The 14,485-nt window shown below is 49.2% G+C and overlaps 1 protein-coding gene across 5 annotated transcripts in view; it reads left to right on the top strand.

The window, feature by feature from the left end:
* atp2b1a (ATPase plasma membrane Ca2+ transporting 1a) overlaps positions 1–14,485 on the top strand; it is a 41,809-nt gene that overhangs the window by 5,233 nt on the left and 22,091 nt on the right. For all 5 annotated transcript variants that reach the window (XM_047162118.2, XM_017494451.3, XM_017494454.3 and 2 more), the window contains exons 2-3: positions 2,892–3,339; positions 14,146–14,343. In XM_047162118.2, coding sequence (XP_047018074.1) covers positions 3,147–3,339; positions 14,146–14,343 — 391 coding nt within the window. In that variant the 5' untranslated portion in view covers positions 2,892–3,146. The remainder of the gene's footprint in view (positions 1–2,891; positions 3,340–14,145; positions 14,344–14,485) is intronic.

The following is a 14,485-nucleotide window of genomic DNA, read 5'->3' as shown; positions in this document are numbered from 1 at the left end:
TGTCTCTGTGTCTGTCGCTCTCTCTGTCTCTGTGTCTGTCGCTCTCTCTGTCTCTGTGTCTGTCGCTCTCTGTCTGTGTCTGTCGCTGCCGTCTCTCCTCTCTCCCCCTCTCCCCCCAGCACTTCACCACCAAGTTTATTTGTAATCGCGATGTTGTTACTGTTGCCTCGTTTCAAATGACAAAAGTCACCAGTCCTGGATCAGTCAGTCCTCAAGTGTCGAGTGTTGAGCGTCCTCCGTATTTCTTTATCCGTCACGAAAGTAACGCAGGGGGAGAAAACGAGGTGGAAGAGCGACGCCTCGCTCATCGGGCACGGCAGAGAAAGGCACCGCGTTCTCGCCTTTGTGCCGTTAATTTGACGTTAAATCCGTCCGTAGCGAAAGATATTCTTCTTGACGTGAACACACTACAGATCAGTGTAGAAACCGGAACTGATCACACGTTTTGTTGTTGTTTTGTGTGTGTGTGTGTGTGTGTGTGTGTGTGTGTGTGTGTGTGTGTGTGTGTGTGTGTGTGTGTGTGTGTGTGCGTGCGCTTGTCGATGTGCACAACGCTGTATCAAATCATTTCGTCACAGCGCTGTGTGAATCCTCTTCCTCGAGATCTACCTTCCTGCATCTCCAGCCAAAACCTCACACGAGGGAAGCGGTGGCTCAGTGGTGCAGGTGTCGCTCTACTGCTCAGAAGGTCGGGGGTTCAAACCCCAGCACTACCCAGCTACCACTGTTGGGCCCTTGAGCAAGGCCCTTAACCCTCGGCACACCTATCAGGTGTACGAATGCCGAATACAATAAACGCAATACACTAGGATTCGATGGTCACGTAGATCTCCAGTAAGGTAGATCTCCAGTGTTCGTGCTTCAGCGCGTCACGTCACGTCACGTCACGCGCGATGCCAGTGTCTTTAACGAGTCGGTTGGTTTAGCTGTATATCTCCATGAGCGCTTTGAGTTCCTCCAGTTGTGTTTTTTTTTTTTTTTTTGATACCGAGTCAGTATTTGAGAATCTCGGCACGGCCGGAGAGTTAAGGTTTCATCCTTTTTAAATCTAACCAGAGTAATCAATGGTGATTTGTCCTCGTATTTATGTAAACGATGAGAGATCTTTTCTGTGTTCGGCACCGTGCTTGCTTTACTCGGAGACGTCCCGGTCGTCCGTGTCCTGTTCCCTTACAGAGGAGCGTGTACACGTACGTACACACGCACGCGGACACCCGTCGGGCGAACGGTACTCACTCCGAGGGGTCTCTGGAGTGAGTGAGTCCACTCTATTCCCCTCACGTAGACGTGTCATGACCCACTTCGGCTGGAGCCGCGGTGGAGACGTGGACGGGGAGGGGGTCGACTGGGTGCTGCTAAAAATACATCACCGCCTGTGACTCCAGTGCAGAGGGATCCCTGGAATCGCTGTCCTTGACTTGCGTACACACACACACACACACACACACACACACACACACACACACACACACACACACACACACACACACACACACACACACACACACACACCGGGAGGGTTCAGCTGGCAAGTCAGGATGAGTGTGGGGGGGTTTTTCATAGGTTTGCACCCAGCACTGCTGAAAAGCGATTAGACGTGTGGGGTTAGACGTCATATCATCGTCTTAAAGCTACGAGCGTACGGACGTTTCGGAATACTCCTCCTTCCCGTCCGTACGTGTCGAAAGACCGAAAGAATAAAATCGCTAGTCCGTACGTGTCGAAAGGGTTAACACGGAGCGTGCCGTCGCTCAGCCGCGTCCCGTCCCAGCTGTTCTTTACCCGTCCCGTCACAATGATTTTCTGCTGTTGTGACACGTGACCTGCTTTGCAACTCGAAACCGTTAGCGTGGAGCGAACGCCGGCACCGCACCCGATCTGGCCGAGCGCGAGCGCGAGCTCTCGCTCAGGCCGTCCTATCGGCAGATCTAGTACAGCGGGCGAGTCCGCTTCGATTCAGGGATACAACCAAGACGCCGTTATTGTTTTCTAAAGTAGGAATGCTGTCTTATCGCGTCCTAGACTAAACAAGTCATCCGGCTCGTTCGATTACGACGGGACGGTTCCGGAGACCGGAAGCGAAGCGGGTTGTCGGTCCGATGCGCGAGGAAGCGGCGTCTCTTCAGAACCGGACCCGAGAACTGCCGAGAGAGCGTCTTCCGGCTTCCGCGGAAATAAAAGTACAGGACGCACGATCGGCTCGCTCGTTCATCAGCCGACGTTTAGTTAAAGCTACGGCGCGTCACGGGGAGAGCTCCATCCTCAGGCGCGGTTGAGGAGTCCGTATCGTGACCCGGGACGAGCGACCCGTCGTGTTCGAGAAGACTCGTAGCCAGATAACCAACAAGACGCAAGATGCCTCGGTTATCTTATGTCATTTTTTTTGTGTTTCAAAAACGTGTGGTTTTTTTTTTCCCCCCTCGTCTGATGGATGTCCTTCTTATCCTCTGTTGTGAATTTTTAGCGCTCTGGAGAACAAAATACACAGATTAGACGATGACGACGATGACGACGATGGAACACCGCCTCTCATGTAGCACGCGAACAAGCGTTAAACGTTTTTTGCAGTCGAACGCTACCATAACATCCGTCTCCTGGACAAATAGCGCAAACCGCGATAGAGATCTTCACACTGACACCGTCCTTTAACGTAGAAACGTGAGAGAGCAGGTAGTGTGTCGTGTTGAACCTCGGCCGGTGACCTGCTGTTCCTACATTGTATTTATTTTTAGGCGTAATGGAATCTTGTTGAACTTTTCGGTGTTCAGTGTTTCATTTCATAACAACCTTGTGTAGTTCTGCACCTAACCTCTGATTCTCTCTCTCTCTCTCTCTCTCTCTCTCTCTCTCTCTCTCTCTCTCTCTCTCTCTCTCTCTCTCTCTCTCTCCAGATCTGTATGGATTGTGTTCTGCGACACTCCTGTCAGCATGAACGAATGAGCTTATGCAACAAGCTGAGGGGAAATGGCTTTTGAATTGTCTCAGTCCTGCCACGTACAGTCCGTCCTCCTCCTCCTCGGTCCCTGAAGGACGTCAGCTGTTTATGGGAACTACTGGCATCGGTCTCCTGAGGATTTAGCTCTCCTTTCGGGACGCCATCCCCATCCCCCCTCCTCCTCCATCCCGCCCTCGCGCTCCACAGCGACATGGCTAACAACTCGTACACCGGCGTGAAGAACTCCGTAGCGGAGCCCAATCACGATGGGGAATTCGGCTGCTCGCTCAAAGAGCTGCGCTCGCTCATGGAACTGCGGGGGGCCGAGGGATTACACAAAATCCAGGATTGTTACGGGGACGTCAACGGACTCTGCGGCAGACTGAAAACGTCGCCTATAGATGGTACATAAAGATCTTCCTACCTTCCGTTAGCTTTGAGTGTGGGGAAAGTGCGAGGCACGGAGGGTTCGATCGAGTCTGCACACGGTCAGTGAAGCCTTTATTCTATCCGTGGCGTCGGACGGCGTGGAAAGAACGACTCGGAAATACAGCGTCCCGTAACGAGAACGGCGGCGGTTTCGTTTTTTCATCGGAAGGGAGCAGCACTCGGCGTTAGGGAGATCTAGGATAGAAATAATCGTTTCGTTGTGAAATCGCACCCGCAGCGGCGGGTTCCAGCTGTGACGGCTTGGTCCGGGATCGCCCGCTGCCCCGTCGCTTGTCTCCGCCCACCCGGCGTACCTCCCAAGAGAGTGAAACCGTAATAAACACCGATTCGGTGCACCGCTCCGATCCACTCGCCCGCACGCAGCACTTTATTCCCTCCTCATACACGTTGCGCTTAATCATAGGCGTGACCTCCGCTGAACCGCGGCGGGAAACCGGGGATTTTCAGTTTGATCCTAGATTAAAAAAAACATCATCCATTACATCCACAGCTGCTTGATGTGCAGGCTTTATAGACGCGTCACCCTCCCACACACACACACACACACACACACACACACACACACACATCAATGGCTTTGTTCTGCTCTTCTGTTTTTAAAATGAACTAATAAGCACACGTTTAGTAGGATTGTTTTTCTACTATTTTTATATATATTCAGTATAATTGGAGCGTGTGTGTTTTTTGTCGTTCAGGAAGCCGCTCACTGAATTACGAATTACGAACGCCCGCGCGCCCGTGCGCGTTCCGCTTCCCAATCGGCGGCAGTTGCTTGACCGGTGGGTCCGTTTATCATTCTTAACGAAAAACACAACCGCTACAAAACGGTACAACGACTAAACTGGCTTATATCAAACATAGGGCTTTCGAAACCGGGTCTCTCGACCGTGGTCTCGTCTCGCTCTCGCGCGCGCTAAACGGAGTCCGACTCCCGCCGATCTGCGCTGCGACTCGGACTCGTTCGGCTCGGGATCGTAGCGTCCGTTCTCGAACCGACCCGAACGGTTTTTATCACTGTAAAAAGGGCGAAACGACGGCGGGGGCGGTGCCGCGGTGGGCAAGTGATGTAATCGGTGTGCGGCGTGAACACCGGGGAACACCGGGAACGCCGACTGTCTGTCGCAGCAAGCCTAATCGGAGACTTTTAAGAGCATTTGAGTCTGTATATCTAGCTGCTTATAGGCAATAAAGGTGCTATAGTCTTTAATATTATTATTATTATTATTATTATTATTATTTCTTGTACAAACGACCTAGAAGATGTGTAGAACATGATAGAAAGCTGTGGGTTTTAGCAAAACGTGTATTAAGTCACGGGGGGGAAAACGACGGACTTCCGGTCCGGACCGCTCGATTGGGTTTACCTCCCGTCAGTCATTTTGTAGAAACTCTACAGGTCGCTGTAGATCCAAGGGGCGGGGCTTTGTGTGGGAACGGGCTCGAGGAGTTTTTAAAAAAAAAATCAATAAAATAATAATTCAAATGTTGAACCCAACTACCTATTAGACATTTCAAATAAACTAAAAAAAAGACTAATCATAGATAATGCGCTTCTAAAACAAGACAGCAAGGCTGGTCAGGAAGTGAATTTATTTTGTCATCAGTGGATCACAAGCATGGCTTTATTTTGCCATCATAAACAGTTTAAATGCCACAGTGTTTATTCTGTTTATACCGAATATGCAGAAACACGTGAATTAGCGCGCGTGTGTGTATAGAGTGCACCAAACTGGCGTGAGTAGTGAAGTCCGCATCGAGCCAGCTCCCAGCGTCCCATGCTGCCCCGTCTCCCTCGCCCGAGAGCGTACTTGTTCTGAGAATATATTCTCAGCGCGCTTGTCTCGTTAACAAAAGGTTCCCTTAATTACGCGGCGGTCCATGACAACATGCTACACTTGTGATTACAGTCCCAGTGAACGGCTGAAGATCCTGTACACTTGCCCCCCCCCTCCCCCCCTCCCAAATAATACAGCATAATAATAATAATAATAACAGTAATATCCTTTTGTTTAAAAATACACAACATGTGAAAAGCAATTACACCCCCCCCCCCCCCCCCCTTCTCAGCCAAACCCCACATGTAAGACTTTTACAGCAGGGTTGTCATGGTAACCTGTTTCTCAACCATCTCATGCTGATTTCCTCTCCCCCCCCCCACCATCACCACTCTCGTTCTCGTCCCCAAGACATTTAAAAAGATTTACCTGTTTTATATGCTCAGATCTTGCTATTATTATTATTATTATTATTATTATTATTATTATTCCCTAACTCGTGGGGTGCCATGATCTCTCATTATTGGTGGAAATACTAAGCAGATAAACGTAGATGATGATGACCAGGAGGTGCGTTTTTCCTTTCTTCATGATTGTGGCTGTACATTTTCGAATTTTCATTCTAGAATCAAATCGCTGTTCAAAACGACGCCTTCACACCAATGCGTCCGTCCGGGATTAGTCGATTCTACGTTCGAGACGGCGCTAGTATCCCGTCACGTCCCCGTCCCCCGGCCCTAGTCGGCGCACTGTCCGTGAACACCTTTTTTTTCCCATCTTTCGGATATCCCTAAGCCAAACGTTCGCCGGAACCTTCACCTGGCCCGACGCTGGTGTGACCGGTCATTTGCACCGATGCTTGTAAAGATCTTCTCATTTGCACAGGATTATTTTCACTTGCAAATGGGAGCAAAACGCCGGTACTGTACAGCTCCCGCTTCAGCCTGGGCTCCTGGGGTGTGACGTGTGCTCATGAATAGCCCGTCTAAACTTAGATGTCGCGTCAGAACAGAGTCCCGCAGCAGGAGAAGGGTTCCGCGGCGACGAGACGTCTGTCTCGGTGAACGCCGAAGACGAGCTCGACTCGAACGCCTCGCACAGCTCGATCAGATCGTGGGAAATGAAGCAGGGATTCACGCCGGACTATCAAAGAGAGATTCACACACACACACACACACACACGGCAGCTCTGTTTCATAGCAGGCTTTTCCTGACCTCGTTCCTCTTCCATGCTACGCCCCGTGATCCGAGCACTCGGGTTGTCTGGGACGCACGTGAGCATTTCTAACGTGAACGCGAAAACATCTGTGCGGCAAGGAAGGAGCGCTCGATGGGAAACTGTCATCGTTGCGAGTTTCGAAATCGTGCCGAACGTCAGAGCTTTTCCACCTCTCGGCTGAATAGATAACGCAGTGACGGAAGCTTTTCACAACCTCTTTTAAGTTCCGTTAGCAGACCACATGATCAAAAACGTTTGAACGTACACGAGAGAGACGAGCGTAAGACTCCGGTCGTGATCCAATCCGATTCGCGATATTGATTCCAACTCCTGAGGTCATTAAAAATCCCAGGGCACTTCTGGTAAAAGAGTCGGGGTATAACCCCCGGGGTCCTGGCGAAATTCCCCCGTCGTCCTTTTCCCCTTCTCGATCACGGCCCACTAATAATCCCCATCTCTGAATTAGCTACCTCACTCTCCTCTGCACTAACAGCCGGTGTGTGGCGGGTGTTCCGCCGCACTGTGGCCGCCGTCACGTCATCCAGGTGGGACGCTACACACCAGTGACGATTGAGATCATTTCCCGCCATACTATCTAAAGCGATTTGAGTGTCTAGAAAAGCGCTACATATAAACGTGACGAACTAATCGGACGCTCGGATCATTTTAAACGAAGGGAAACGGTGTGTATTGTGTGTGTAAGACTAAATAAATCCCAGGATTTCAACGCACAGAGGTTTAATCTTGTAAACAAAACGTACTCCTAAATACAGTTGATCAACTCGCCCAAACATCTGATCGAATAAACAAAGCTAACAAATGCTAACGAGCTCCGAGGCAGCGTCCGAGGTGTCGCGTCAACCGCAAATACGGCTCCAAAGTCGGAGAAACCGCCTCTTGCCGTGACCTCTTTCTCAGCCGCTGTGGATCACAGCAGCACGGGGGGCCGGCGTCGTTTGAAACCCATAACGCACGGCGGTCGTCGTGGTCCGGAGCGATCATCCTGATGATCAATGGCGACGGTGCAGGCTGTCCATGGAAAAAACGCGATCGCGTCCGTGCTTTTATTTATATATTGCGCCTCGCACTTTCGCATCCTGATTCAACGTTACACCCCTAATGAGAGAGGGTTCATGGGAAATTTCCACCTGGGGACACGAACGCACCGGAGGACTGACGTGTCAAACACGTCCGCCGTATGAAATCCGATCACACCCGTTCAGGCGTTCAGGACGCACGCATCGTAAAGAGAAACGCGCGTCGTCGTCGACGCGGCGAAGGTTTTTCCGGAGACGTCTGTTTAAGGTGTACGGACGGAGGCTCGGGTGTAAGCATCGCCACAGTCGCCGTGCTCTCGCGCAGTCGATCAGCTCGGGAAAGTCTTCAGGACGGCGGAGAGAGGGGAAAAGAAACGTGAAGGCGATCGAGAGAGAGAGAGAGAGAGAGGGGATTCGTCACAGATAAATCTGAAAAAAATAAACGCATGATTCATTATTGACGCAGTTCGTTATTGGTGAAGTTTCTGTAAGGAGTCTCCAGTGTCAGGGCTTCAGGACTGTCAGCTCTTGAGGACGGAGGAGTTTGATTTTCGTGGCTGCGTCTTGGTAACGTGACGAGGTGAGGGGTGTGTTTAACTTCACACCGCTCCGTTGTGGGTTACTTTCCTGTAGCAGCACGGCCCGTTGCGTCCTACGCTTCCGCGTCACGTCTGTCGGAAGCGTAAACGTGCGACAGGAGGTCGACGGGGACGTGGGTGCGTGTTTATTAAGCTCGGTAAGTCGGTTGAAGAAGTCCGGTGTTCGGCGTCTCGGAGCCGGTGGCGTTGTGGGAAGCGAATGAAGCGGAGCGCTGCTCGGTGTGTGTGTAGGAAGGCTGGACGGAATCTCGTTGCTGGACCAGGCAGCGATTTGGGTCACTTGCAGTCAGGGTCGTGTATCACCTTGCTTTTTAACCCCTAATCACGGCGTGTTTCCACGCCGGCGGGGACGAAAACGTGCTCTGGAGTACAGGGTGAAAGGGGCGTGTGCGCGAATGTGTCTGAATGGCGTGGAAACGCACGTGGGCTTGGGCAGCTGTAATGTTTTCGTCTTCCTCTTCGCTGGGCGTGAATCTCCCCGTGTTGCTGACGTTGCAGAAATGTGGACAGACAGGAAGTGTTTGGTGTGCTGACGGGATCTTCTGACGGGTGTGTTGATGGAGGTCGTTGTGAGTCATGCGTAAGGGATAAAGGACGGATTCATTAGCTCGCTCGTAAACGCTGCACAGGCCCCCGGTTTAGTTGCTGGAAAGTGATTGATTAGGGTAAAAAAAAAAATCCTTCCATCCGTTCTCCTTCCCTCTCTCCCTTCGTTCCCTCCCTTTCTCCCTTCCTTCCCTCATTACCTCCCTCCCTTCCTTCCTTCCCTCCCTCTCTCCCTTCCTTCCCTCCCTCTCTCCCTTCCTTCCCTCCCTCTCTCCCTTCCTTCCCTCCCTCTCTCCCTTCCTTCCCTCATTACCTCCCTCCCTTCCTTCCTTCCCTCCCTTTCTCCCTTCCTTCCTTCCCTCCCTCTCTCCCTTCCTTCCTTCCCTCCCTCTCTCCCTTCCTTCCTTCCCTTATTACCTCCCTCCCTTCCTTCCCTCCCTCTCTCCCTTCATTCCCTCATTACCTCCCTCCCTCCCTTCCTTCCCTCCCTCTCTCCCTTCCTTCCCTCATTACCTCTCTCCATTCCTTCCCTCATTACCTCCCTCCATTCCTTCCCTCATTACCTCCCTCCCTCCATTCCTTCCCTCCCTCTCTCCATTCCTTCCCTCATTACCTCTCTCCATTCCTTCCCTCATTACCTCCCTCCATTCCTTCCCTCATTACCTCCCTCCCTTCCTTCCCTCCCTCTCTCCCTTCGTTCCCTCATTACCTCTCTCCATTCCTTCCCTCATTACCTCCCTCCCTCCCTTCCTACCCTCCCTCCCTCCCTTCCTTCCCTCATTACCTCCCTCCCTTCCTTCCTTCCCTCCCTCTCTCCCTTCCCTCTCTCTCTCCATTCCTTCCATTCTTCCTTCCCTCATTACTTCTCTACCTACCTTCCTTCCCTCCTTCTCTCCATTCCTTCCCACCCTTCCTTCCTTCTCTCCCTCTCTCTCTTCCTTACATTCTTCCTTCCCTCCCTGCCTCTCTCCCTTCCTTCCCTCCCTCTCTCCCTTCCTTCCCTTCCTACATCCCTTCTTTCCATCCTTCTCTCTCCCTTCCTTCCTTCCCTCCCTCCCTCCCTCCCTCCCTTCCTTCCATTCTTCCTTGCCTCCCTCTCTCCCTTCCTTCCATTCTTCCTTGCCTCCCTCTCTCCCTTCCTTCCATTCTTCCTTCCCTCCCTCCCTCCCCTCCCTCCCTCCCTACATCCCTTCTTTCCATCCTTCTCTCTCCCTTCCTTCCTTCCCTACCTCCCTCCCTTCCTTCCCTACGTCCCTCCCTTCCCTCCGTTCCTTCCTTCCATCCCTCCATCTCTCCCTTCCTTCCTTCTCTCTCTCTCTCTCCGTTCCTCAGTAAGCTCTGTATTCGGAATGCCGTGCCAGTAAGGTGAGGTAGTTGGTCCATTAGCACAGATATAATAAGCTTATCATTTCCTTCACAGGAGACGACGCTGCCGCAGTCGTTATCATTTTCGGGGGAAAATGTCAGTGAGAGTTTGCGTTCTCGGCCGAAATGCAGTTAGTTGTGATCTGTGGGAATTCATCTTCTCACGTCACACAGAAGATATTGAGGTCGTTATTTTTTTCTCTGGATGTTGAACCGCGAGGTGACTGCGTGTGTGTGTGTGTGTGTGTGTGTGTGTCGTGTGTGTCGTGTGTGTCGCGTACTCGTTCTGCTCAGTTTCGTCTTTCCACACACCCGCAATTTCCTGATCGTGAAAAGGATCATATGTCATCCGTGCAAACCAATTAATCCGACAAGTACAGGCGGCTTTGTGTAGTGCAGCGAGTAGCATGTGCGATAGAGAGAGAGAGAGTTGTGTGAAAAAATAAGTACACCCCACGGAAATTGTTGGCTCATTTTGACACATTTGGTTGAGCAAACATTTGATCTTCTTCTTGAAGTTGCTGCACTCTATCAAATGACACATAAAAATTGGCATTTTGTAGTAATTATCACAATTCGATTGAACAGATGACTCCTATGGAAAAAGTAAGTACACCCCTAGACTTCATATAAATCCATAATGAACTTTTTCACACTATACAAGCGCTATACAAATCGAATTGAATTGAATCGAACCCCTACGTTTATCACACTTTCAAATCCATAAATTTCGAATGGGGTGTTCAGGATTGGGGCGCGTGTCTCGGGTGGAACCAGCCTTAACGAAACCCCTGTCTATATCGTGTCTGGCGTTCCCTTTGCCGTCGAGGTGTGTGGCGTCGTCATGCCGAGATCTTAAGAGTCCTATAAGGCCTTCGGTAAAAGCAAGTCTGGCAAGGGGATTCGAAACGGGCTGTACGTACAAGAAAAGCCTCAAAACAACCTGCTGCTGAGACAAAATTGCATGGAGGAGCAGTCAAACGTTCATCGGCACGCCGATGACCGTTATGCAAAACGCCTACAGGAAGTTATTTCCGCTAAAGGGAACAACACCAGCTTCCGAGGCCGAGGGTGTACTTACTTTTTCCTCGGAAGACTATCACATCTATCGATCTTTCCGTTGATCAAAAAAGCTCGTTTTCGTACGTACATCAGCTTTATTAACAGGCGCCGTTTCAAAGACGATCGAAAGCTTTGCTCATCCAAATGCCAAAAAAGCCAGCAGTTTCCATGGGGTGTAATTACTTTTTCACACGATAGTAGATAGATGGAGAAGGAAAGTCGTCTCGTCCGTGAGACGATATGGACGTGAAGAAAAAACCCGACGTGTAATCCGAATTCGCCTGAGATCCCAATTAGTCCAATATTCTTAATTTTTATTAGTATTATTATTATTATTATTATTTATTAATGATCATCGCTCCATTTCACACACTCGCTCAGATACAACACAGTTTCCTGGAGTTTTCTGCCACGTGTGCTCGAACGAAAGTTCGCGTCTCAGTGTGCACGAGAGCATGGGATGAGTTTCGGTTTCCTGGGTAATGGCGTGTTTCATCATCATCATCATCATCATGACAATGGGCTGCGCTGACTCGGCTGCCAATCTGTTTGACATACACGCTGGCAGCTCTCACACTCTCTCTCACACACACACACACACACACACACGTTGTAAACGCTCAGCACCGGTGACTCATCGGTGTCCGAGCTGCGGGAAAGCGTGAACAGTGCAAAATCTCCACCTGGTCAGTGTTTTTCAGTGCAAACGCTCGTCAGAGCGCGAAAGCGCCGTTACGGTTGGATTCTGTAAATAATCCAAAACGTTTAGGTGAATAAACACCGCATGAGCCCGGTCATCTCCTGTTTAGAGTTTATGTAAGTGAGCGTATAGGTTGGTTCACAAACTATAGCAATATAAGCCGTGTCGCGTTTATTCCTGACCGACAAATTATCATCCGTTCAACGTCCATTAAAAAAGTCATTTCTTTGTGTAAAAAAAAAAAAATTCGATATTTATTTAATGTTAAAATTTTGGGCTTAATCTTTAAAGATATTAATTATACCATCACGTTAGCTGCTTTTACTCGGTGTGTGTGAGAATTTTTCAAACAAAAATAAAATAAATGTTTATCCACGATATCGCAGAAACGCATATTGTGATGTAATTTATCGCGATATCGATATTCCATCGACGTATCGCACAGCCGTGGGTCGGCACGGAAGACATGAATACTTCCCTATAACTATATGAAAGGCAGGGATGGAGGGAGGGAGGGAGGGAGACGAATTCGAAAACGCTCTAAAATATAGATCATAATCGCAAAGTAGTATCTGTTTTCATTTTGTGTCCCGGGAAGTGTTTAATATCTGGGGGAGGGTCGCTGATACACGCGCCACGAGATTAAATACACAACGGACATGTGTTCCTGCATTCCTGCGTTTTAGGTCTGTGGTCCTACCCTGATGACCGCGGAGGTGAGGTGAGCGTTATGTTAAAGTGTGTGTTGGTTACACGAGCTCTCGTCGATACGGATCACGCTGCGGTTAATCGTACGGCGCTGCAGGATAGTTAGCGTTTTTAAATCTCCTCCCCCTCCATACGTCCTCTTCACGCACAGCCATGTAAAGTCAACACCACGTGTTTTGCTGCTGATAAAGTGTGTTTGTACTGCAGACGAGTCGTATGTACTAAAGACATCGAATTTCCATTCAGTCGTTTTCTGACCGCAGTTCACTTTATGAATGATTTTTTTTTATTTTATTCTATTCACTCGTACTATTTTTTTTGTCCGTTTGTTTGTTTTTATTTTTGGTGGTGGTGGTGAAATGCACGACATACGGTAACCGTGTGGCTACAGCGGTGAAGTCCGTCCGTTTGCGCGGCACCTTACTTCCATCGATTCACTTCATTCCTCACACTCGTTTTCTTCAGTTTCTCGTTTTCACTTCTTTTTAAATTACGATCAAATCGTTGCAATTCGCTCAAATGATTCCTCAGACCAGTCGTACGGTGCCTGGGGTCCAGCTGTTTTTGTTTGTTCGGTGTGTTTTTTTTTTTTGTTTGTGTTTTCAATTCCCCACCGTCAGCTTTAGTTCCTACTTTGCCGTTAGCGCCTGCTTCCGGTTTGACGCAGAAAAACGGAAGAAATCCGTTTAAGCTCGTAATTGTTCGATCTTTTCCTGTCGTCCTCTCATTAAGCGTGCATCGAGACGTTACGAAGAAAAAATAAGGCTTGGAAGGAAGAAGCAGAGATGCTTAGTGCCTCTGGAGCGAGTTTGTAGCTAGTACAGTTGCTGCGAGTCTGCAAAAGACTAGCATTAGTGACTGGCGCTTCGTGATGCTTCGTGACGCTTAGTAACGCTTAGACTCTCAGCGACTCTCAGCGACTCTCAGCGACTCTCAGCGACTCTCAGCGACTCTCAGTGACTCTGTGACTCTCAGTGACACTTAGCGACTCTTAGTGACAGTGATGCTTAGTGACTCTCTGTGACTCTTAGCGACTCTCTGTGACTCTTAGCGACTCTCTGTGACTCTTAGCGACTCTCTGTGACTCTTAGCGACTCTCAGTGACTCTTAGTGACAGTGACGCTTAGTGACTCTTAGCGATTCTTAACGACTCTTTGTGACTCTTAGGGACTCTTAGTGACAGTGACGCTTAGTGACTCTTAGCGACTCTTAGTGACTCTTAGCGACTCTTTGTGACTCTTAGTGACAGTGACGCTTAGTGACTCTTAGCAATTCTTAGCGACTCTTTGTGACTCTTTGCGACGCTTAGTGACTCTTAATGACTCTTTGCGACTCTTAGTGACAGTGACTCTTTGACTCTTTGTGACTCTTAGTGACGCTTAGCTCGCTAGTGTAAGAGCGGTATGCAAAGCGAAGCATCCAAGGGATGAATTCTTTGTTTAACAGAAACACTTGGAGCAGAAGGAAATTTGCCTAAGTGAGAGTCTTCCAGCTAGCGGTGTAGGAAAACAGTCAGCGGCTCTCAAGCGACAGCTGGGAAGTAGGTCACTGATGTGATGCACTGCTGCCAGATGTTGATCAAACTTAGCCTTGGTATTTGCTCTGTTAGTTCTTATGCTTTTTTTTGCCTCTCTCTCTCTCTCTCTCTCTCTCTCTCTCGACTCTGCACCTCTTTATTCATCTGACATCACTGTTTAATGTTTGAAAATTAACGTTGTGATTTTTTTCTCTCTCTTCCCTTCCCCCCAGGTTTAAGCGGGAACCCTGCCGATATCGAAAGCAGAAAATTAGCGTTTGGACAGAACTTTATACCTCCGAAAAAGCCAAAAACCTTTCTTCAATTAGTATGGGAAGCATTACAAGACGTAACGTTGATTATTCTAGAAGTGGCAGCCATAATTTCATTAGGCCTTTCTTTTTATAGACCTCCGGATTTAGAGGATAAAAGTAAGCACCTTTTCACGTTGTAACATTTTATAATGCAATGTTTTTAATAAAAAAAAATAAAAAAAGTAATAAATCTGATACAGTGCAGTAAGCAGTGGTCTTTTTTGTGTGCGTGTGTTTAAAAGTGGTGTGTGTTTTGTGT

This window comes from Ictalurus punctatus, chromosome 19 (genome assembly GCF_001660625.3).
Source record: "Ictalurus punctatus breed USDA103 chromosome 19, Coco_2.0, whole genome shotgun sequence".
Taxonomy (NCBI): domain Eukaryota; kingdom Metazoa; phylum Chordata; class Actinopteri; order Siluriformes; family Ictaluridae; genus Ictalurus; species Ictalurus punctatus.
The sequence above is the reverse complement of the archived record's forward strand: the minus strand, read 5'-3'. Positions and strand labels throughout refer to the sequence as shown.